At 36.1% G+C, this 22,333-nt stretch overlaps 1 protein-coding gene across 2 annotated transcripts in view; it reads right to left on the bottom strand.

Moving 5' to 3' along the window:
• CD2AP (CD2 associated protein) overlaps positions 1-22,333 on the bottom strand; it is a 112,963-nt gene that overhangs the window by 30,349 nt on the left and 60,281 nt on the right. For both annotated transcript variants that reach the window (XM_060110607.1, XM_060110608.1), the window contains 6 exons: positions 8,965-9,152; positions 6,732-6,810; positions 6,241-6,335; positions 3,562-3,666; positions 2,109-2,145; positions 471-533 (listed from right to left, as the gene is read on the bottom strand). In XM_060110607.1, coding sequence (XP_059966590.1) covers positions 471-533; positions 2,109-2,145; positions 3,562-3,666; positions 6,241-6,335; positions 6,732-6,810; positions 8,965-9,152 — 567 coding nt within the window. The remainder of the gene's footprint in view (positions 1-470; positions 534-2,108; positions 2,146-3,561; positions 3,667-6,240; positions 6,336-6,731; positions 6,811-8,964; positions 9,153-22,333) is intronic.

Below are 22,333 nucleotides of genomic sequence, written 5' to 3' on the forward strand. Positions count from 1 at the left end.
ATGGTATGTTGGAATACGTTTCCAAGTTTATATGACAAATATATGCAGTGAAAATTAAATAATACATAAATAATAAATAATAAATCACTTACATGTTTTAAGTAAGAACTCACTCTTACACCTAAGAAAAATTTTTAAATGTATTTCAACTTGGACACTATGAAAATAATAAGAGTATAACTGTTTAATGCTTAGTTTTCTTACACATTATTTGAAATAACATTAATACTACATCCTTACTGAGCTGATGGTGTAACTTTTTCATGAATGTAAACTGGTATCAGTTTGAGTAAAAATCTTAATTTCCTATTGATCTTGACAAACTCCCTCTTCAAAATCCCAAAGCATTACATAGTAAATAATGAACACTTGTTAAAAATCAGTGTGAATGACTCAGTGTGGAGATATGTTTTTCTTTACACTGACAATGAAAGGAATTATTTTTCTGAAAGTAGAAGAATCTGCCTCACCTTTTTCTTCAGGCTTTGTAGGAAAATACTTCTTCTCTGCACCTGTCAGCTCAGACTTTGGAGCTGAGGGAAAAAAAAGGTTAATACATTAAAAAAAAAAAAAGTTTTAGAGCACAAAGATAATTATACTCCTAAAAAGCAAAGGTTTAAAAAATAACATCAGATGAAAATATGGTTTAAAAGAATGAACAATATACCAGAATCACTGAGCTCAATATATAATCCTGCACCTGCCACGATCACCTCAGTAAGTGATAGCTCTGTGGTCTCAGTTCCTTCCTGATCAAACAAAGGAGTTCACATCCCCTACAATACTGCTGTCCAGTAGAACTTTCTGTGATGATGGAAATATTCTGTTTTTGTGTGGTTCAATACTGTCCATTGAGACTTGAAATGCTGCTACTGCAACTACAGAATTAACTTTTTTATTTTATTTTATTTTATTTTATTTTTATTTTTTATTTTTTTTGCGGTATGCGGGCCTCTCACTGTTGTGGCCTCCCCCGTTGCGGAGCACAGGCTCCGGACGCGCAGGCTCCGGACGCGCAGGCTCAGCGGCCATGGCTCACGGGCCCAGCCGCTCCGCGGCATATGGGATCCTCCCAGACCGGGGCACGAACCCGTATCCCCTGCATCGGCAGGCGGACTCTCAACCACTTGCGCCACCAGGGAGGCCCATATTTTATTTTAATTAATTTTAAAAGCCCAGTATGACTAGTGGCTAAAAAGGCTCCAATACCAACTTCCATAAAAATTACTTTTAACTTATCCTTGCTCTCAGATAAGGTTAGCAAACACAAAGCTGAAACTATGGAGGAGGAAAGGACTTGCATTATTCTAAAAAAGGAGTAAATCTTTCAAGGAAAAAAAAAATTGGACAGCACATTTAAAAATCAGAAATTACACGGGTTCGTGCCCCGATCCCGGAAGATCCCACATGCCGCGGAGCGGCTGGGCCCGCGAGCCATGGCCGCGGAGCCTGTGTGTCCGGAGCCTGTGCTCCGCAACGGGAGAGGCCACAGCAGTGAGAGGCCCGCATACAGCAAAAAAAAAAAAAAAAAAAAAAAAAAAAAATCAGAAATTAAGGGCTAAAACTTATAGAAATAGAGTCAGATTACAAAACTCTAACTCTGGAAAACTCTTCTAGGTACTCCATCATTTATTCCACTGCTTAAAAAGGAAAAACTAAACTCTTCTAGTTTGTTTAAGCCTTATCACACTCTCTGAAGGAAGAGTATATAAAAAAATCAGTATTTGTTTGCGGCATTAAAAAATGGATTGCATCTGAAAAGGTAGAATAACTTATTAACCAGGTAAATTATTGTCTTCTTTTTTAATATATTGTTTTCTATAGATTTAAGTTTAGTCAATTTTCTTAACTCAAAAAGCCATATAACAAAAATATCCAAATTATTTTCAAGATTCCTATTTTATACAGTTTGTACTTTAAAAAAAATACTGACAGATATTAATACACATGAACATTCAATTTTTATATATTTTTAAAAATTATATATAGCACCATAATATTTAATTTTTGCTAAAAGAAAATAAATGATTTACAGGAGACCCAATTTCACCATTTTAGAACTTAAAAATATGAAAAATAGCCATCTGAATAATCTGTTTTGTACTTACCTGGACCCTTCGCAGGTGGTGGTGGTTTCTTTGGTTTCTATTAAAATAATAATTGCGAAAACAGTAAAACACTTACATATTAAATATTTAAAGTAAACCCTGATCGTAAATGATCTAAGTTACATAAACATCTCTCCTCATCCCATCCCTGTCAAAAATCATAAAATCGTAAGATTCAAACAACTCCACAAAAGGTCACAGATGAAAAATATATTCTATTAGAACAAATGCCTCTTTGATCAAAATTCAAATATTTCAAAAATATCACTGAGTTAGATAAATTAAAAAACATCTTAATGATGAGCAAAAATATTCTCTCCTGCCTCCCCTATTTTAAGATTCGTATGCACCATTTTATCACTCTTTAACAGCTGAGGTTTCTTTTTGGGGGGGGAGGAGGGGTGGCAGGGAAAGGGAGAGAGAAAGAGACTTCGTTTAAAAAGAATAGGAGTAGCTAATAAATATATCTAGCTTTCACCCTTGGTTATTCAGAACTCTCAAAAAGAAGATTAAAGGCAAAGGTCTGTTTTTCAGTTTATTAAAATTCTCTTGGGTTTATAAACATTCACTCATTTTTGCCTTAAGAAACTTGAGACACATTTCTAAGTAAGTGAATTTGGTTTTTCCAAATTAAAAAATAACTGATAATCAATATTGCATGAACACCTAATAAAAACCAAAAAAAGAAAATGTGTTCATTAACAAGAGTATAAAAATAAAGTATACCCAAAGGCTGTTGAATTAATACTGAATGAAATCTAGCAAAGGAAGAATCTCAGACAGTGTAAGCCTTCATACATTATCCTCTTGTAATTTACTTTAAATGAAAGACTGCAAAGGTTAGAGATTTCTACACTGACTTAAATCAAATACAGTAGACTGTCTTGCTGGGGTGTGTCTGTTCTCTGTATAACTCTTTCCCTCTAATTTAAAAACTCAATTAGATTCATCCCTCCATAGGTGATCAAGCTGTAGAAAAGCAAAAGATGACTGATGAATGACTCAGTCTCACTTTATTCACTGTGAGACGTGAGATAGATACATTAAATCCTGTAAGGAGGCAAAGCCTTCTTCTCACTCTCCCAAAAATGCAGTGACAGAGTAATAGTAATCAATAGTACCTTAAAATAAAAATTTTCAACAAAATTAAATAAAAATACAATTTTTCTTACAGTCAAGTGCTAATTTGTCTAAATAGTATGGGCAGCATTTTTTCTTTTAATTATAATAAAGTCTAAGTTAATTTTTAGTTAGGGGGAAAGGAAAACAGGAATAAAGCACAGAACTGATACATTGTTTTCTTTTACCATAATTCAGATAACTTTCACCTGATTATATATATCTGAAATCCCCTCAGAAAATTATTCAGTTACTATGTAAAAAACTTGTTTTTTAAGAAATATTGGCAAAAGGTTTTTTAAATTATTATCATCACTGAAAAAGAAAAGCTTACAGGAAAGTCCTTATCCAGTTCATTTATCTGAACAGCAAAATTGTCTGGAAATACTCCTTCTTTACCATTAAGTTCACCCTTCCACCAGCCAGCTTCTCCGGTCTCCTAAACCGCAAAATGAAGAATAAAGATAATAGGGGTTATCTCTAAATAAGAAAAAAGTTAGCAACAAAATAGGAAAATACTGAATTCCATTGTTGCTACAAGGAAAAATAAAGACCTAACAGACTTTGAGGTCCTCCTAAAAAAATATATTGCCCACACATTACTTTAAGTAGCAGTTATAAAATTAAGTTAAATTTCTTAATTAGTCAAATAATTTAAAAATTCAGGTGACTTCCCCAGTGGTTCAGTCGGTAAGATTCCATGCTCCCAATGCAGGGGGCCTGGGTTCAATCCCTGGTCAGGGAACTAGATCCCACAAGCATGCTGCAACTAAGAGTCTGCATGCCACAACTAAAGATCCCATGTGCCACAATGAAGATCCTGCATGCTGCAACGAAGATCCCGTGTGCCACAACTAAGACCCAGGGCAGCCATAAATAAATAAATAAACAAACAAACAAATAATTTAAAAAAAATTCAGTTTACAAGGGTAAAAAAGAGAGGGAAGAGAAAGGAAAAAGGAAAGGAAGTAGAAGAGGAGGGTGGTGACAGAATATAAATTTCCAAACTGTATCTTAACATTCTTTTCAACACTTTATACACCAAAAATTAATCACATTATTCATTTGCTTTAGAAGTTTACAGAATCTTCTACAATTCCTTCCAAATACGCTTCCATGAGAAATCAGTTGTTATCAATCCAATCTCCATGTGTATTAAAAATTACATGCACTGGGTGGGACTGGTCAAGATGACAGAGTAAGCAGACCCTGAGCTCACCCTCTCCAAAATTAGAACTACTTACAGTAGAGCAACTATCAATGTGAATGACCAGCAGAAAACAATTTCCACAATTAAAGATATAAAAAAGGAACCACAATGAAACAGGCTGGAGGGGTAGAGAGACAGTATAATCAAGACCCACACCCCGGGGAGGTCCTGCACAAAGGTCAGGATAATCACAACTGCAACACATAACAAGTGTTGGGGAAGATGTGGAGAAAAGAGAACCCTCGTGCATGATCCAGCAACTCTAATTCTTGGTATTTTTCCAAAAACAAAAACACTAATTCAAAAAGATATGCACCTTTATGTTCACGGCAGCATTCTTTACAATAGCCCAGATATGTAAGCAACTTAAATATCCATCAGCATCTTAAATAAAGATGTTTCATATATATATATATATATAAAATGTACATTACCATGTATATATATATGCATATATATGTTTTATATATATATAATGTATATTACAATGTAATATGCCTCTGCCACAAAAAAGAATAAAATGTTGCCATTTGTGACAACATGCATGGACCTCAAGGGTATTATGCTAAGTGAAATAAGACAGAAAGACAAATACCATCTCACTTATATGTGGAATCTATAAAACAAAAGGAATGAACAAACATAATAAAACAGAAACAGGCTCACAGATACAGAAAACATACCGGTGGCTGGCAGAGGAGAAGAGATTGGGAGGGATGAGTAAAAAAGGTGAGGGAGCTTAAGAGGTACAAATTTCCAGTTACAAAATAAATGAGTCACAGGGATGAAATGTACAACATTGGGAGCATAGTCAATAATACTGCAATAACTTTGGTGACAGATGGTAACTAGAAATAACAGATGTATAGAAATATCAAACCACTATGTTGTACACTTGGAACTAACATAGGGTGGTAGGTCAATTATACTTCACTGAAAAAACTTTTTTTTTTTTTTTGCAGTACACGGGCCTCTCACTGTTGTGGCCTCTCCCATTGCGGAGCACAGGCTCCAGACGCGCAGGCTCAGCGGCCATGGCTCACGCGCCCAGCCACTCCGCGGCATGTGGGATCTTCCAAGACCGGGGCACGAACCCGCGTCCCCTGCATCGGCAGGGGGACTCTCAACCACTGAGTCACCAGGGAAGCCCAAAAAACTTCTTTTAATTACATACACTAAACAATCTGTTAAGTCAATTTAAAACAATGGGAGAAATTTCAAAAATTACTTTAAAGGGATATAGCAAAAACAAATACTTTAATATTTCTCTATTACAGGACTCTGCCCACACCCCAATACTGTAGGGTTTTCCTTTTCCTTAATTCATTCCAAGTTATAAAACTACCTCATTCTTTGCAATAGCTGCATCATTTTCCATAGCATGACACTTCATAACCATTTATATATTGATGGACATTTAAGTTGTTTCCCTATTTTTCTTCTTTTTCTTTTTATATTACAAACACTACAACAAACATTAGATGGGGCAAAAAATGCAATGAGGTAAAATAGGAAATGAGAACAGAACCCTGGGGGAGCGGGGGGTGGTGTGGTTAGAGAAAAAACACAACTTGATGGTAAAAATAATTTCCAATACATCAATTATAACAAAGACAGACAATAAACATTTGCTTAAAAAACCTTTCTGATCACTTACTACATGCCAGGTTCTCGGGTCACAGAAATAAACAAGACAAAGTCACAGCCCTTCCAGAGCTTACATTCTAGTGGGAATGCAAGACTACTGAAAAATATTTCTATGAATAAATTAAGTGATTCACTGAAAACTGAGAAAAGTCTTACCTTACTTATCAACTGTATTATCTCCCCTTCTTTAAAAGTAAGTTCATCTTCATTAGTACCTGCATAGGCAAACAACGTTCTACAATATTCTTTAGCTAAAATAAAAAATGTAAATAATGAAGATTCTATAAATTGGTTCTTTCAGCAAATACTTATTAAGCCTCTATTTTGTCTAAAGAAATATACACTAGAAGCTTCTAGAGATGATTTCAATAATTTTGGCCAATACTATATGTTGAATTAAGCAACAATTTCATTAATCATTCATTCAAATAGTTACTACATGCCTATTATGTTCTAGACACAGTTCTAACTGTATCAGATACATCAGTGTACAAAGCATACAAAAATCCTTGACCTCATGGTGCTTACATCTAGGAGGATTTAACACTCTGATGAAGTAGTACAATGTAACAAATGTCTTCAACAAATCTAATAATATATTTGAGCATGCTTCATTCCTAATATGAAAATTTCATTCAAACACTTACCTTTAATTTTACTTTCAGTGTCTGTTTTTGTTATCTCCACACTCTGAGTTTTGGATCCTAGTGACTGTGTGATTAAGGGCTAGAATAAAAAGGATGGTGTCAATTACTTTAAGTTAGAACAAAGCTAATAATGTTAAACAAAATTTCCATTAACAGTTATCTAGCTCCCCCTAATGGTACTTATAGCCAGGTTAGTAATGTGACTGAAAACTGCCATGAAAAAGATAAATATCTGAAAAGCTACTTAAATGATAGCCTAGAACATCTAGTTTTTGAAACTCCCTATCTTAAGGATAATAAACATACTCTGATACCCATAATACTGTGATTTATTTTAGAACCTCTAAAATAAATAAAAATAGCATTTGAAAATTTACCATGTACCAATCTCTGAGCTAATAAGCACTTTAGATACATTGTAACTTAATCCTTAGAACAATCTGCATAAAGTAGGCACTATCATCAATTCCTTTCATGGGTTAGGAGGCAGTTAGGTAACTTGCCCACAATAAAAAGTTTAGTAGTGGAGCCCAGATTTGAACCTAGAAAGTCCGACTCCAGAAGGTGGGCTCTTAAAACAACTGCATTAAACTTCCTTACAATGAGACAGAGTATAAAATAAAGTCTTTATACTTACTGCTGCTATCAGAATGAAAACATTTAGGTAATGTTACAACCCTTTGTAACAATATATAGTCTAGTAGGCAATTTTCCATTGTAATTGACTACAGTAAGTCCTTCATCTTGTACTAGTGTTTCCTTGAGTTCTGTCCTCAGAAGTAATACATTTGACCCTGGATTTCATTAGTTAAAAATCTGAACATACTGCTAATTTACCTATCATTGTGTGTTCTAGTTATCTTTTAAGATGCTCACTTTAATTTCTCCTAATTTTAACCATCATATCTTCCAATCTGGTCCTACAAACATAGCAAATGTGCTCCCTACTTTATCAATTCCTAGATCAGTGATCAAAGAAAGCCTTCCAAGGCCACCCTATACGGTAACCCTGAGACTACTCTCATTAACAACAACTCTTTAGTGGACATTAAAAATGGCAAATGAAAGATTACCGGTGTAATCATTAATCAAATAAAATTACTCAATATAATCATAAGCTTCAGAGTTAGAAAGCGACCCCAGATCATCTAGCTTAATGGCCCTCATAATGCAGACATTGCTTCTAGACATTCCTAGCTATTACATGACTATACAGCACTATTCCAACAACAAGAACTCTAATCTTTACCTTTAAAACCAAGAATTAATTAATAATCTTAATGCCAGACAGTCACAGAGCTAGGAGAGGGCAGGACAGAAAGTACAAGTTCTCTTTCCTGAACCCAAATTATTATTACATGAGAAAATATGTAACAAGCTGGGAAAGGAAAAAAAATGTTGAAACTAACCATTTTAGGAGAAAACATCAGAATATATTTCACCAACCAAAACAGTCTTCTAAGTGAAATGTAACTAAAAAAGGCAAGTAAATACTAAAATATTTTAAAATCTTACGAGTTAAATAAGACATACAAATGAGCACTACAAGGGAAACAATGCTTTAAAAGTCAAGGGACAAGCCACCTATGTGAAGTACTCAATCTAATCTCCAAGGTGTTAACACTAGGAAGACTATATTCTAAAGATTGTAGCTATTTCCCCCACAAAATAGAAACTTAACAGTTTATTTTAAAATCTCTTATTAGTATGGTACATTCACTTTAATTTACTTCACAATGCCAGTAAAACACTAATAAAAAATAAAGTTCTCCATACATCTAGGGCTAGCAATTAGATTTCACCATTGCTGACAATCCAGAGTAAAGTTAAGCAGTGCCTAATTAACTTAATATCTCACTGAGAATTCACCTTAAAATGGCCCATTTTAAGCCTACTTCAAATTGAAAGAAAAACATATAATTTTAGCTTTAAAAGGAAAACAAAAACTTGCCTTTTCTATTTTTACACTATGATAACTAAAAACTCTAAAGTTTCCACTAGGAAAAGTTTGTGTTAAATTTACCCCCCAAAATCCAATTTTATAAGAATCAAACATAAACATTAAAGTAAGTCATTTAAACTTGAAAACAGTTTCTCACAGTCTTTTCATTCATAATCTATTATTGGCAATCTCAAAAAAGAAAAGGTAACAGAGTTGCGAACTTTTACATTTTAAAAAATGGTTAATAAGAGAGTGAATGGGGTTAATCTAAGGAAAGCTCATCATTACTACCTTCTCTGTTTTTTTCTCTTCTGTTTCACTACTGGATGTTCTTGTCCTAAGTTTCACAGAGCCTTCTTTAAATATATCTCCAAATCCAACTCCTCGGATTTTCTTTGGCTGTGTAACTGATCCAGGTGCAGTTTCGTTCCCATTTCCCGGAGAAGGTAAAGGTGAGGTAGACCCAGTCAAAACAGTTTCTGAAAGGATAATTTGTTTTTAAAGAATGACACCTAAAATCACAAAAACCTTGACATTCCCCTTCCACAGTATTTATATTCTATACCTCCTAATAAAAAATGGTATAAAATGGTATAAAAATAATAAAATGACTGAGTATTAAAATATCCCAAAGAACAGATGCGCTTTATACATCTTATTCTTTGGGATATTTTTTTTAAATGTTGTTTAATACAATCTTAGGTATTCCTAATTAGTAAAATGCTAATCGGAAATCCAGGAAAGCATAGTATACCAGGTCCTTAAGAAGAGCATATCAAAATTTACAGCTCTTGCACAAACATGAAATAATGTAAGACAGAAGCATTAAAGAGATAAAGTTAATCATTTTAAAAAGTTACATGACCCAAACTGATCAAAATTAGGGTGATTTTCTGAATATAAAAACTGGTAATATTAGCAAGTTTTTATTTTAAAAAGTCCACAGTTCAAGGCCTGTCATTTTAACTCAGGGATGAAGTAATTAATAATCGAAGAAAAAAGTTCTAGAGTAATCATCCAAGAAGATTCCAGAAACATTTCAGAATGAGGGCTGAGGGGTAGGGAAAAATACATGATTTCAGTTCATTTAATTAAGCAGTCTGTTGAAGTTTAATGGTTAAGAACAACAGAGGTAATAATAAAAATGGTAGTTACCATTTATTCAGGGCTTAATCTGTGCCAGCTATTTGTTGAGCACTATAAATGAATTTTATCTAATTTACATAATCACCTACAGGCTTAACACTAAGCACTATTATTCTTCATTTTCAAAATAAGTAAAATGGGCAGTTATTCAGAACTTTCCCAAGGCCATACAAGTAGTAACAAAGCCAACATTTGAACTGAATTCCAGATGACCCCAAAACCAGTCCTAAATATTTTAACATAATGACTCAGACAACAAAAGCCTCTAATCACACATTTGAAACTATCTGAGAAGTTAACAGAACAATTTTTATGAACTTAAGAAATGTAATGCTAACGAGTACAGTGATCTACCCTAACCACTTGCAACGTTAGCCCAAGCCACATATATTTTTGGTGATATATTTTTAAATAAATTTTACTCAAAGAAAGTTTACATACAATAAAACGAACCCATTTTAAATGGATATTACAATAATTTTTGACAAATGTATGTACCATGTAACCACAATAATCCAGATACAGAATATCCCTGTCACCCTGAAAAGGACACTTACACACGATCCCAGTCAATTCTTCCTACCCTCAAGTCTCAAGAAACTTCTGATCTTCATTCTGTCAGTATAGATATGTCCTTTTTAAAAGTTTCATATAAATTAAACATACAGCACATAAGTCTTTTGTGTCTCCTTCTTTTGCTAAATATGTGTTCTATGCATCCACACGTCATTCCTTTTTATCGCTAATAGGTATTCCATCAGACAGGTATATCACTATTTACCTACCATTAAGAACGTTAGCTGGTTCTTCATAGATGAACTTTATCCAATTTAGAAAGTTCCCTTCTGTTGCTGTTATGAAGAGTTTTTATTGTAAGTGTTGAATACGTAAAAATCCTTCTGCATCTACTGAGATGACCATATGGTTTTTCTCCTTTAAACTTTTTAATATGTTAGATTATATCAACTTTTGAATGCACGGAATAAACCGCATTAGTCATAATGTATTAACATTTACATATTTTGCTAGATTTGATGTGCTAATATTTTGTTGAGGATGTCTGTGTTTATCTTCATGAGATAAAGTGTTATAATTCCTAAAGTCATACAGACCTAAGAAATCTGAAAGAATTTGTGGAAGATTAAATGCTTGACAGAATTCACGAGTGAAACCACATAGGGAATTTTCTTTTTTTTTTTTTTTTTTTTTTTTTTTTTTTGGTGGTACGCGGGCTTCTCACTGCTGTGGCCTCTCCCGTTGCGGAGCACAGGCTCCGGATGCGCAGGCTCAGCGGCCATGGCGCACGGACCCAGCCGCTCCGCGGCATGTGGGATCTTCCCAAACCGGGGCACGAACCCGTGTCCCCTGCATCGGCAGGCGGACTCTCAACCACTGCGCCACCAGGGAAGCCCTGGGAATTTTCTTTGTGTGAAGATTTTTTTAAACATCTTTATTGGAGTATAATTTCTTTACAGTGTTGTGTTAGTTTCTGCTGTATAACAAAATGAATCAGCCATATGCATACGTATACCCCCATATCCTCTCCCTCAAATCCTCCTTACCCCACCCCTCTAGGTGGTCGCAAAGCACCGAGCTGATCTCCCTGTGCCATGCAGCTGCTTCCCGCTAGCTACCTATTTTACATTTGGTAGTGTATATGTGTCACTGCTACTCTCTCAATCATCCCAGCTTACCCTTCCGCCTCCCTGTGTCCTCAAGTTCATTCTCTACGTCTGTGTCTTTATTCCTATCCTGCCCCTAGATTCAACAGAACCATTTTTTTTAAGATTCCATATATATATTAGCATACGGTATTTGTTTTTCTCTTTCTGGACTTACTTCACTCTATATGACAGACTCTAGGTCCATCTACCTCCCTACAAATAACTAAATTTCGTTTCTTTTTATGGCTGAGTATATTCCATTGTATATATGTATCACATATTCTTTATCCATTCATCTGTTGATAGACACTTAGGTTGCTTCCATGTGCTGGCTATTGTAAATAGTGCTGCAAAGAACATTGTGGTACATGACTCTTTTTGAATTATGGTTTTCTCAGCGTATATGCACAGTAGTGGGATTGCGGGGTCATATGGTAGTTCTATTTTTAGTTTTTTAAGGAACCTCCATGTTGTTCTCCATAGTGGCTTTATCAATTTACATTCCCACCAACAGTACAAGAGGGTTCCCTTTTCTCCACACCTTCTCCAATATTTATTGTTTGTACATTTTTTGATGATAGCCATTCTGAACACTGTGAGGTGATACCTCATTGTAGTTTTGATTTGCATTTCTCTAATGATTAGTGATGTTGATCATCTTTCCATGTGTATATCGGCAATCTGTATATCTTCTTTAGAGAAATGTCTCTTTAGGTATTCTGCCCATTTTTGCATTGTATTGTTTGTTTGTTTGATATTGAGTTGCATGAGCTGCTTGTATATTTGAGATTAATCCTTTGTCAGTTGCTTTGTTTGCAAATATTTCCTCCCATTCTGAGGGTTTTTTTCCTGTCTTTTTATGGTGCCCTTTGCTGTGTAAAAGCTTTTAAGTTTCATTAGGTCCCATTTGCTTATTTTTGTTTTTATTTCCATTTCTCTAGGAGGTGGGTCAAAAAGGATCTTGCTGTGATTTATGTCATAGAGTGTTCTGCCTATGCTTTCCTCTCAGAGTTTGACAGTGTCTGGCCTTACATTTAGGTCTTTAATCCATTTTGAGTTTATTTTTGTGTGTGGTGTTAGGGAGTGTTCCAATTTCATTCTTTTACATGTAGCTGTCCAGTTTTCTCAGCACCACTTACTGAAGAGGCTGCCTTTTCTCCGTTGTATATTCTTGCCTCCTTTATCAAAAATAAGGTGACCATATGTACATGGAGTTATCTCTGGGCTTTCTATCCTGTTCCACTGATCTATATTTCTGTTTCTGTGTCTTGATTACTGTAGCTTTGTAGTATAGTCTGAAGTCCAGGAGCCTGATTCCTCCAGTTCCATTTTTCTTTCTCAAGATTGTTTTGGCTATTAGGTGTCTTTTGTGTTTCCATACAAATTGTGAATTTTTTTGTTCTAATTCTGTGAAAAATGCCAGTGGTAGTTTGATAGGGATTGCACTGAATCTGTAGATTGCTTTGGTTAGTACATTTTTACAATGTTGATTCTTCCAATCCAAGAACATGGTATATCTCTCCATCTGTTTGTATCATCTTCAATTTCTTTCATCAGTGTCTTATAGTTTTCTGCATACAGGTCTTTTGTCTCCTTAGGTAGGTTTATTCCTAGGTATTTTATTCTTTTTGTTGCAATGGTAAATGGGAGTGTTTCCTTAATTTCTCGTTCAGATTTTTCATCATTAGTATATAGGAATGCAAGAGATTTCTGTGCAATAATTTTGTACCCTGCTACTTTACCAAATTCATTGATTAGCTCTAGTAGTTACCTGGTAGCATCTTTAGGATTCTCTATGAATAGTATCATGTCATCTGCAAACAGTGACAGCTTTACTTCTTTTCCGATTTGGTTTCCTATTATTTCTTTTTCTTCTCTGAGTGCTGTGGCTGAAACGTCCAAAACTATGTTGAATAATAGCGGTGAAAGTGGACAACCTTGTCTTGTTCCTGATCTTAGAGGAAATGGTTTCAGTTTTTCACCATTGAGAATGATGTTGGCTGTGGGTGTGTCATATAAGGCCTTTATTATGTTGAGGTAAGTTTCCTCTATGCCTACTTTCTGGAGAGTTTTTTTATCATAAATGGGTATTGAATTTTGTCAAAAGCTTTTACTGCATCTATTGAGATGATCATATGGTTTTTCTCCTTCAATTTGTTAATATGGTGTATCACGTTGATTGATTTGCGTATATTGAAGAATCCTTGCATTCCTGGAATAAACCCCACTTGATCATGGTGTATGATCCTTTTAATGTGCTGTTGGATTCTGTTTGCTAGTATTTTGTTGAGGATTTTTGCATCTATGTTCATCAGAGATATTGGCCTGTAGTCTTCTTTTTATGTGACATCTTTGTCTGGTTTTGGTATCAGGGTGATGGTGGCCTCATAGAATGAGTTTGGGAGTGTTCCTCCCTCTGCTATATTTTGGAAGAGTTTGAGAAGGATAGGTGTTAGCTCTTCTCTAAATGTTTGATAGAATTCACCTGTGAAGCCATCTGGTCCTGGGCTTTTGTTTGTTGGAAGATTTTTAATCACAGTTTCAATTTCAGTGCTTGTGATTGGTCTGTTTATATTTTCTATTTCTTCCTGGTTCAGTCTTGGAAGGTTGTGCTTTTCTAAGACTTTGTCCATTTCTTCCATGTTGTCCATTTTATTGGCATATTGGCTTGTAGTAATCTCTCATTATCCTTTGTATTTCTTCAGTGTCAGTTGTTACTTCTCCTTTTTCATTTCTTATTCTATTGATTTGACTCTTCTCGCTTTTTTTCTTGGTGAATCTGGCTAATGGTTTATCAATTTTGTGTATCTTCTCAAAGAACCAGCTTTTAGTTTTATTGATCTTTGCTACTGTTTCCTTCATTTCTTTTTCATTTATTTCTGATCTGATCTTTATGATTTCTTTCCTCCTGCAACTTTGGGGTTTTTTGGTTCTTCTTTCTCTAATTGCTTTAGGTGTAAGGTTAGGTTATTTATTTGAGATGTTTCTTGTTTCTTGAGGTAGGACTGTATTGCTATAAACTTCCCTCTTAGAACTGCTTTTGCTGCATCCTACGGGTTTTGGGTCATCGTGTTTTCATTGTCATTTGTTTCTAGGTATTTTTTAATTTCTTCTTTGATTTCTTCAGTGATCTCTTGGTTATTCAGTAGTGCATTGTTTAGCCTCCATGTGTTTTTATTTTTTTACAGATTTTTGCCTGTAACTGGTATGTAGTCTCATATCATTGTGGTCAGAAAGGATACTTGATACAATTTCAATTTTCTTAAATTTACCAAGGCTTGATTAGTGACCCAAGATATGATCTATCCTGGAGAATGTTCCATGAGCACTTGAGAAGAAAGTGTATTCTGTTGTTTTTGGATGGAATGTCCTATAAATATTAAGTCCATTTGTTTAATGTGTCTTTTAAAGCTTGTGTTTCCTTATTTATTTTTATTTTGGCTGATCTGTCCATTGGTGAAAGTGGGATGTTAAAGCCCCCTACTATTATTGTTACTGTCGATTTCCCCTTTTATGGCGGTTAGCATTTGCCTTATGTATGGAGGTGCTCCTATGTTGGGTGCGTAAGTATTTACAATTGTTATATCTTCTTCTTGGATTGACCCCTTGATCATCATGTAGTGTCCTTTTTTGTCTCTTGTAATATTCTTTATTTTAAAGTCTATTTTTTCTGATATGAGAATTGCTGCTCCAGCTTTCTTTTGATTTCCATTTGCATGGAATATCTTTTTCCATCCCCTCACTTTCAGTCTGTATGTGTCCCTAGGTCTGAAGTGGGTCTCTTGTAGACAGCATTTGTACGGGTCTTGTTTTTGTATCCATTCAGCCAGTCTATGTCTCTTGCCTGGAGCATTTGATCCATTTACATTTAAGGTAATTATCAATATGTATGTTCCTATGACCATTTTCTTAATTTTGGGGGGTTTGTTTTTGTAGGTCTTTTCCTTCTCTTGTGTTTCCTGCCTAGAGAAGTTCCTTTACCATTTGTTGTAAAGCTAGTTTGGTGGTACTGAATTCTCTTAGCTTTTGCTTATCTGTAAATTTCTCCATCGAATCTGAATGAGATCTTTGCTGGGTAGAGTAATCTTGGTTGTAGGTTTTTCCCTTTCATCACTTTAAATATGTCCTGCCACTCACTTCTGGTTTGCAGAGTTTCTGCTGAAAAATCAGCTGTTAACCTATGGGGATTCCCTTGTTGCTTTTCCCTTGCTGCGTTTAATTTAATTTTTTCTTTGTAATTAATTTTTGATAGTTTGATTACTGTGTGTCTCGGCATGTTTCTCTTTAGGTTTATCCTGTATGGTACTCTCTGTGCTTCCTGGACTTATTTCCCTTCCCATGTTAGGGAAGTTTTCAACTATAATCTCTTCACATATTTTCTCAGACCCTTTTTTTTTCTCTTATTCTTCTGGGACCCCTATAATTCGAATGTTGGTGCATTTAGTTTTCCCAGAGGTCTCTGAAACTATCCTCAATTCTTTTCATTCTTTTTTTCTTTATTGTGCTCCCTGGTAGTTATTTCTACCATTTTATCTTCCAGCTCACTTATCCTTTCTTCTGCTTCAGTTATTCTGTTATTCATTCCTTCTAGAGTATTTTTAACTTCAGTAATTGTGTTGTTCACCACTGTTTGTTTGCTCTTTAGTTCTTCTAGATCCTTGTTAAATGTTTCTTGTATTTTCTCCATTCTCTTTCTGAGATTTTGGATCATCTTTACTATCATTACTCTGAATTCTTTTTCAGGTAGGTTGCCTATTTTGTCTTCATTTATTTGGTCTTGCAGGTTTTTACCTTGCTCCTTCGTCTGTAACATATTTTTCTGTCATTTCATTTTTTTTTTTTTTTTTGGATGAGTGTTGCTGTATTCCTATCTTACTGGTTGTTTGGCCTGAGACATCCAGCACTGGAGTTTGCAGGCAGTTAGATAGAGATGGATCTTGGTGCTGAGATGAGGACCTCTGGGAGACCTCACTCCAATTGGTATTCCCTGGGATCTGAGGTTCTCTGTTAGTCCAGTGGTTTGGACTTGGAGCTCCCACCACAGGAGCTTGGGCCTGACCTCTGGCCTGGGAACCAAGATACTGCAAGCTTCGTTGTGCCGTTAAAAAAAAAAAAAAAGGGAAGAAAGTAAAAAAGGAGCAGTAGAGTATCAAAGAATAAAAACCAATAAAATTAGAAAGATAAAAAATATATTAGGAAAAATAAAACTATAATTGAAACAACTGCAACAAGGTAAAATAAAACCACAGCAGAAAAAAGAAAAAAAGGTGGAGGGGGGGAGGGGAGAACAAGCCAAAAGGAGAGATCACCAGTCGCTGGGGTTTCCTCCCATACCCTTAGGTGTCTGTGGTCTACCACGGGTGCCTGGTAGGTGCCCTAGTTGTGAGGAGACGCAAATTCCACGTCCTCCTAGTATGCCATCTTGACTACACCTCCTGTGTGAAGATTTTTGATAATGAATTCAATTATGAATCAGCAGATGATTCTAAGGGGCAATTATCAGTTTGAGTATTTGATTATAGCCATAAAATAAAGCTTCTTTTAGATTTAGTGATTCTAAACTTTACTACAGTCATTAAAGCATATATCATTAAAATAAATGCATAGCTATTTCAATTATCTAGTACTAATGGATAGGCTAATTGCTTTTGAACCCTAGAGTTAAAGCTTCTCCATCCATATCTCACGTCTTCCACTGTATATGCCCAGTTTCTTCACCTGTAAAATGGGATACTTCATAGGATTGCTATGAGAATTAAATCAGTTGATTCCTGTAAAGCACTTACAACAGTGCCTGGCTCAGGGCCTATTACTTTTAATAAATTTAAAGATGTATTATTGAAAACTATTCAAGTAGGAAAGAGCATGATCACATAGAAGGAGCAAAAAATAAAAGGGCAATGTAGACACTAGAAGGAAGAAAGCAGCTGGTCGGGGGAGAAGGCGGGGACAAAGGAGGAGAAAAGAACAAAAGAATGGAGAGAAAGGGTAAACAGAAGGTCTCATAATCAGACAAAACAGAAATCTTACCCTATATGGTATTTCTAATATTTTTATGCCAATGTTTTATCCATCAGAGATTGTCCTTATATTGCTAAGCTTTAAAAAAAATTATATTTGCATTTTATGTATGGCACTGTCAAGTCATAAAACCTAACAGCAAATCTTCCTATTAAACCTAAAACTCTCCCTTCCTCCCTTTCTCATGAAATCTCTACAGCAAAAACTACTTGATGACTTGCACCTCCTTATAAAATGACTTAAAACCATCAAGAGCCCCAAAATACAACTACTTTTTGAAAAAACAAACAAGAATCATTATGTGAACTGCACTGAGTGCTAAAGAAAAATAATATAAAGTAAGAAACCTGATGAAAATACAAAGCACTTAATGGAAGAAATCCAAGTTCACTATTAAAGTGAATGTGTCTTACATTAAGGTAAAACATGTAAACCAAGGAGAAGAACTTGGAATCTACTTTAGTTGCTGGCATAAATTCCCCCTCTTTTTACTCCAGAGAATATCTTTCACCATCATTCAAAGATTTTTATGATACTCCTACATTTCCTAAGAAAATGTTGTGTTTGTGTGTTATGGACTTAAAATCTGTATTCCTTAGTTCCTAAAAAGAATCATTTAGAAAGATCATCTGGCTCTAACAACAACTTGTAAAGACTCATATAACATATTACCAGTAAAAGCACTGAAGCCCCAGTACATTCTTCCTTACAAAGCTGCTCACCAGGAGAAGGAGTTCAAGGTGAAAGCTAATGTGAGATTAGACACCAAAGTAAATTGTGTACCATTTTAACTCCTGGAGACTAGGCTGCAGATCACCAAATTTCTATCCACCACCTTTGGCACACCCAGGGTCCATCACCATTCTACAAGGATCCTGTGCCCCACTAGCAATAAGCATCATCTTCCTTTTCAGAGCCTGAATAATGAAGTAAAACCTCAGATTGACTCCTCCGAAGAGAATGAACATAAGACACGAGAACTCCTGAAGAACAATCTATCAGGGTTTCTTAAACATTTTGTGCAATGTATCCCTCTAGTAGCCCAGTAAAGCCCAGAGGGATACATGGCTCAAAACATTTAACAATCCCTGTTGGGACCTTTTTAATCTCCTCAAAATTCTGACCTCTTCACTCTGCACCTCATTCTTCGCTTCTCTCCTTTCTTATAAAAGAAATTAAAAGTCAGATTATCTCGCCCTCAGCTTCTGGGCACTAACTCTGAAGTACCTCCAGTAAATTGAAACTAATCATGATACCTATAATGTAAATCTCATTTCCTCCCACCTCCTGGGTAAATCCTGTTCTGCTGATAAATCCCATTCTTCTGAATTTGCATCTTCAGCTTCTCCCTCTCTACTTGTCCTCTGCCATTAGCATTTGAAAATGATCAAGACTCTTCCTTCTTAGGAAAAGAAGGAAAACATTCTGGAGTATATGTTGCTACACTGCTTCACACTTACCAATCACCTCTCTTCACTGCTTTTGTCCAGGTCATTAATGATTTCTTCAACCCTAAATCAGGATTACATTTTATTTCTTACCTTACTTATTTTATTTAACCTTGCAGCAGCATCTGACACTACTGTCCATGTCCTCCCTGAAACACTCCCTTCCCATGATGACCACTCACTCACAGGTTGCCTCCTGGCTCTCTCTGTGCCTTCTTTGTCTTCTTTTTAGTTACTCTGTCTTGGCCTAGACCATAAATGTTGCTACGTAGGATTCTATCATAGGCTGTATTCCTTTTTCACCCTAGACATTCTCCCTAGGTAATCTCATCCAACTCCATGGTTTCTTGTACCACCTAACATATTTTCAAGCCTCAATTTTGGACATCCACCCCAAATTTCTTTTCAAGGTTTCAGACACACACATACAATTGACTACAAATATCTTCACTTGTATGCCCTGACACCCCCACAGGACTCAAAGTCAACATCTCCAAAAGTGAATTCATCATCTTCTCCCAAAACTTATCCCTTCTCTGCAAATGACATCATCTACCCAGCTTACTGACCAAAGATCTGGTAGCCATTGACTTTTCTTTCTCAGTCATTCCCCATCATCCCATCATCACAAGGTGCAGTTCTTTATACCGCCTATTTAGCACAGGAATGCTACCCATGTTTCTCCATTCCCATGATCACTCCTCTAGTTTAGGTTAATACTATTTCTACCTAAATTATCAAAACATTCTCAACTGGTCTTGCTACCCCAATCTTATTCTCCTCCAATCCACTCTTGACACTGCAACGAAACCACTCTATCTAAAAGGTAATCTGGGGCTTCCCTGGTGGCACAGTGGTTGAGAATCTGCCTGCCAATGCAGGGGACATGGGTTCGAGCCCTGGTCCAGGAAGATGCCACAAGCCCCAAAGCAACTAAGCCTGTGTGCCACAACTACTGAGCCTGCACTCCAGAGCCCATGAGCCACAACTACTGAGCCCACATGTCTAGAGCCCATGCTCCACAAAAAAAGAAGCCACCGCAATGAGAAGCCTGCCCACTGCAACGAAGAATAGCCCCCGCTCGCCACAACTAGAGAAAAGCCCATGCGCAACAAAGACCCAAAGCAACCAAAAAATAAATAAATAAAATAAATTTATATAAATAAATAAATAAATAATCTGATCATTTCTCTCCCCTCTAAGGCTTCTCTGTGACTTGACTACCAGTCCTGTAATGCCTTTTTAAGCCTGACCCAACAATTTCTCTAGCCTCAAAACTTACCATATCCAACTATACACTTTATAATCCCTCTGAATTGAATCTCTTTCAGGATCTTGAAACTGGGTTCTGCTCATTCTTTTACCCTGTGCCACAAACCTGCCTAGGGATTTCCTACCCATTCTGAGATCTCAATCTTTAACTTCCTATGGGGCGCATTCCCTTACATCCTTCCCAGTCTGAGTTAGCTCTTTACACATCTATAGCACCCTGAATCTTCCTGCCACAAATATTTCTCATGCTGAATTATAATCACTTGTCTAATATTCTTTTCTTTCTCCATGGACCAAAAGCTTCAAACATGGGGAATAATCATGACTATGTTGCTCATCACATCATTCCCATAAACATGCACAATATGCTCAAAAATAAGCACTCAATATACTGAATGAACAAACATATGAATGTTGAATTCACTAAGTAATAGTATTTATATTTAGAATTTCCCTTCACTCACTTCAACTTTTAAATTTCAGATCTGGGAATGCAATGAGTCCATGGGAAATGCCATCGAACCCACATATTACTGCTCATATTTCTCACAGGGGTGAAAGTACATGAAAAGACAGTTCTACAGCCATGACTGACATGCAAACAAATGAGCTAAAACAGTGAAACTGCCTAACAGCCTCACCCCCATATGTTAAATAAAATAGTAAAGTAAAAAGATCAGAAAAAGAGAATTCCAGTTGTGATTTTACCACTCAGTGGTTAAATAATCTGAGTTATAATTTCTTCACCTTTAAAGTGGACGTGGCACTAACTTCAAAAATTATGAGGATTTAACATGACAAAGTATTTGAAAAGTTCTCTGTACACCTAAAACCACTATGCATTCATTCATCCACTGAGCAACACTGTGACACTGTTTTAGAAACTAGGTATGCAGCAGTGAACAAAATATATATTCTAATGTGGGGGTAGACAGACAATAAGAAAATAAATAAGAAATAGTAACAAATGTATCAAAGAAGATAAGGGAATTAAAGAACGGAAGATAGAAGCTTTTTGCTGTTTTATACAGAGCTATTAGTAAAGGCCTCACTGAAAAAGTGATTTCTGAGGAGAATCCTGAAATCAAACTGAAAACCATTAAGGATATCTCAAAGAACATTCAGGGCAAATGTATATAGCAAGTACAAAGGCTGTGAGACAGAAATGTTCCTGACATCTTTAAAAACAGTAAGAAGACTAATGAGAACAAAGGGGATGGTTGAGTAGGAGATAAAGTCAGAGAGGCGGGGGTAGACATTTGGTGGTGCCAGATCTTGGAGGGTTCTATAGCCAATTTAAGAAGACTTTGGCTTTTACTCTAAGTAAAATGGACAGCTACTGGAGGGTAAGCACTTTAACATGCAGTAGGGAGGTAATGGCAAATAACAGACTATTGCAATTATACAGGAAAAGATAACTTACACCAGGGTAGCAGCTGTTGAGGTGGTAAAAGAAAACAGATTCTGTACACTTATTTAGTAGGTGACAAAGTCTGTTACTGAATCAAGTATAGAGTGTGGTATTATAAAGAAGAGTAAAGGTGAATCCAATTCTTTGGTCTAAGTAAAAGAAGGACGTAGTTGCCATTAGCTCAGATGAAGAAGACTGTACAGAGCAAATTTGGGTACAAAGAAAAAAAGATCAGTTTTTTTTTTTTTTTTTTTTTCACGGTACGCGGGCCTCTCACTGTTGTGGCCTCTCCCACTGCGGAGCACAGGCTCCGGATGCGCAGGCTCAGGGGCCATGGCTCATGGGCCCAGCCGCTCCGCGGCATGTGGGATCTTCCCGGACCGGGGCACGAACCCGTGTCCCCTGCATCGGCAGGCGGACTCTCAACCACTGTGCCACCAGGGAAGCCCAAGAAGATCAGTTTTGACCATCTTAGTTCAAGATGCCTATTTAGACATCAAAATGGAAATTTTTTTTTTTAAATAAATTTATTTATTTATTTTTGGCTGTGTTGGGTCTTCATTGCTGCGAGCAGGTTTCTCTGTTTGCGGTGAGCGGGGGCTACTCTTCGATGCGGTGCACGGGCTTCTCATTGTGGTGGCTTCTCTTTGTTGCAGAGCACGGGCTCTGGCACACAGGCTTTAGTAGTTGTGGTGCGC

Source organism: Mesoplodon densirostris, chromosome 10 (assembly GCF_025265405.1).
Source record: "Mesoplodon densirostris isolate mMesDen1 chromosome 10, mMesDen1 primary haplotype, whole genome shotgun sequence".
Classification (NCBI taxonomy): domain Eukaryota; kingdom Metazoa; phylum Chordata; class Mammalia; order Artiodactyla; family Ziphiidae; genus Mesoplodon; species Mesoplodon densirostris.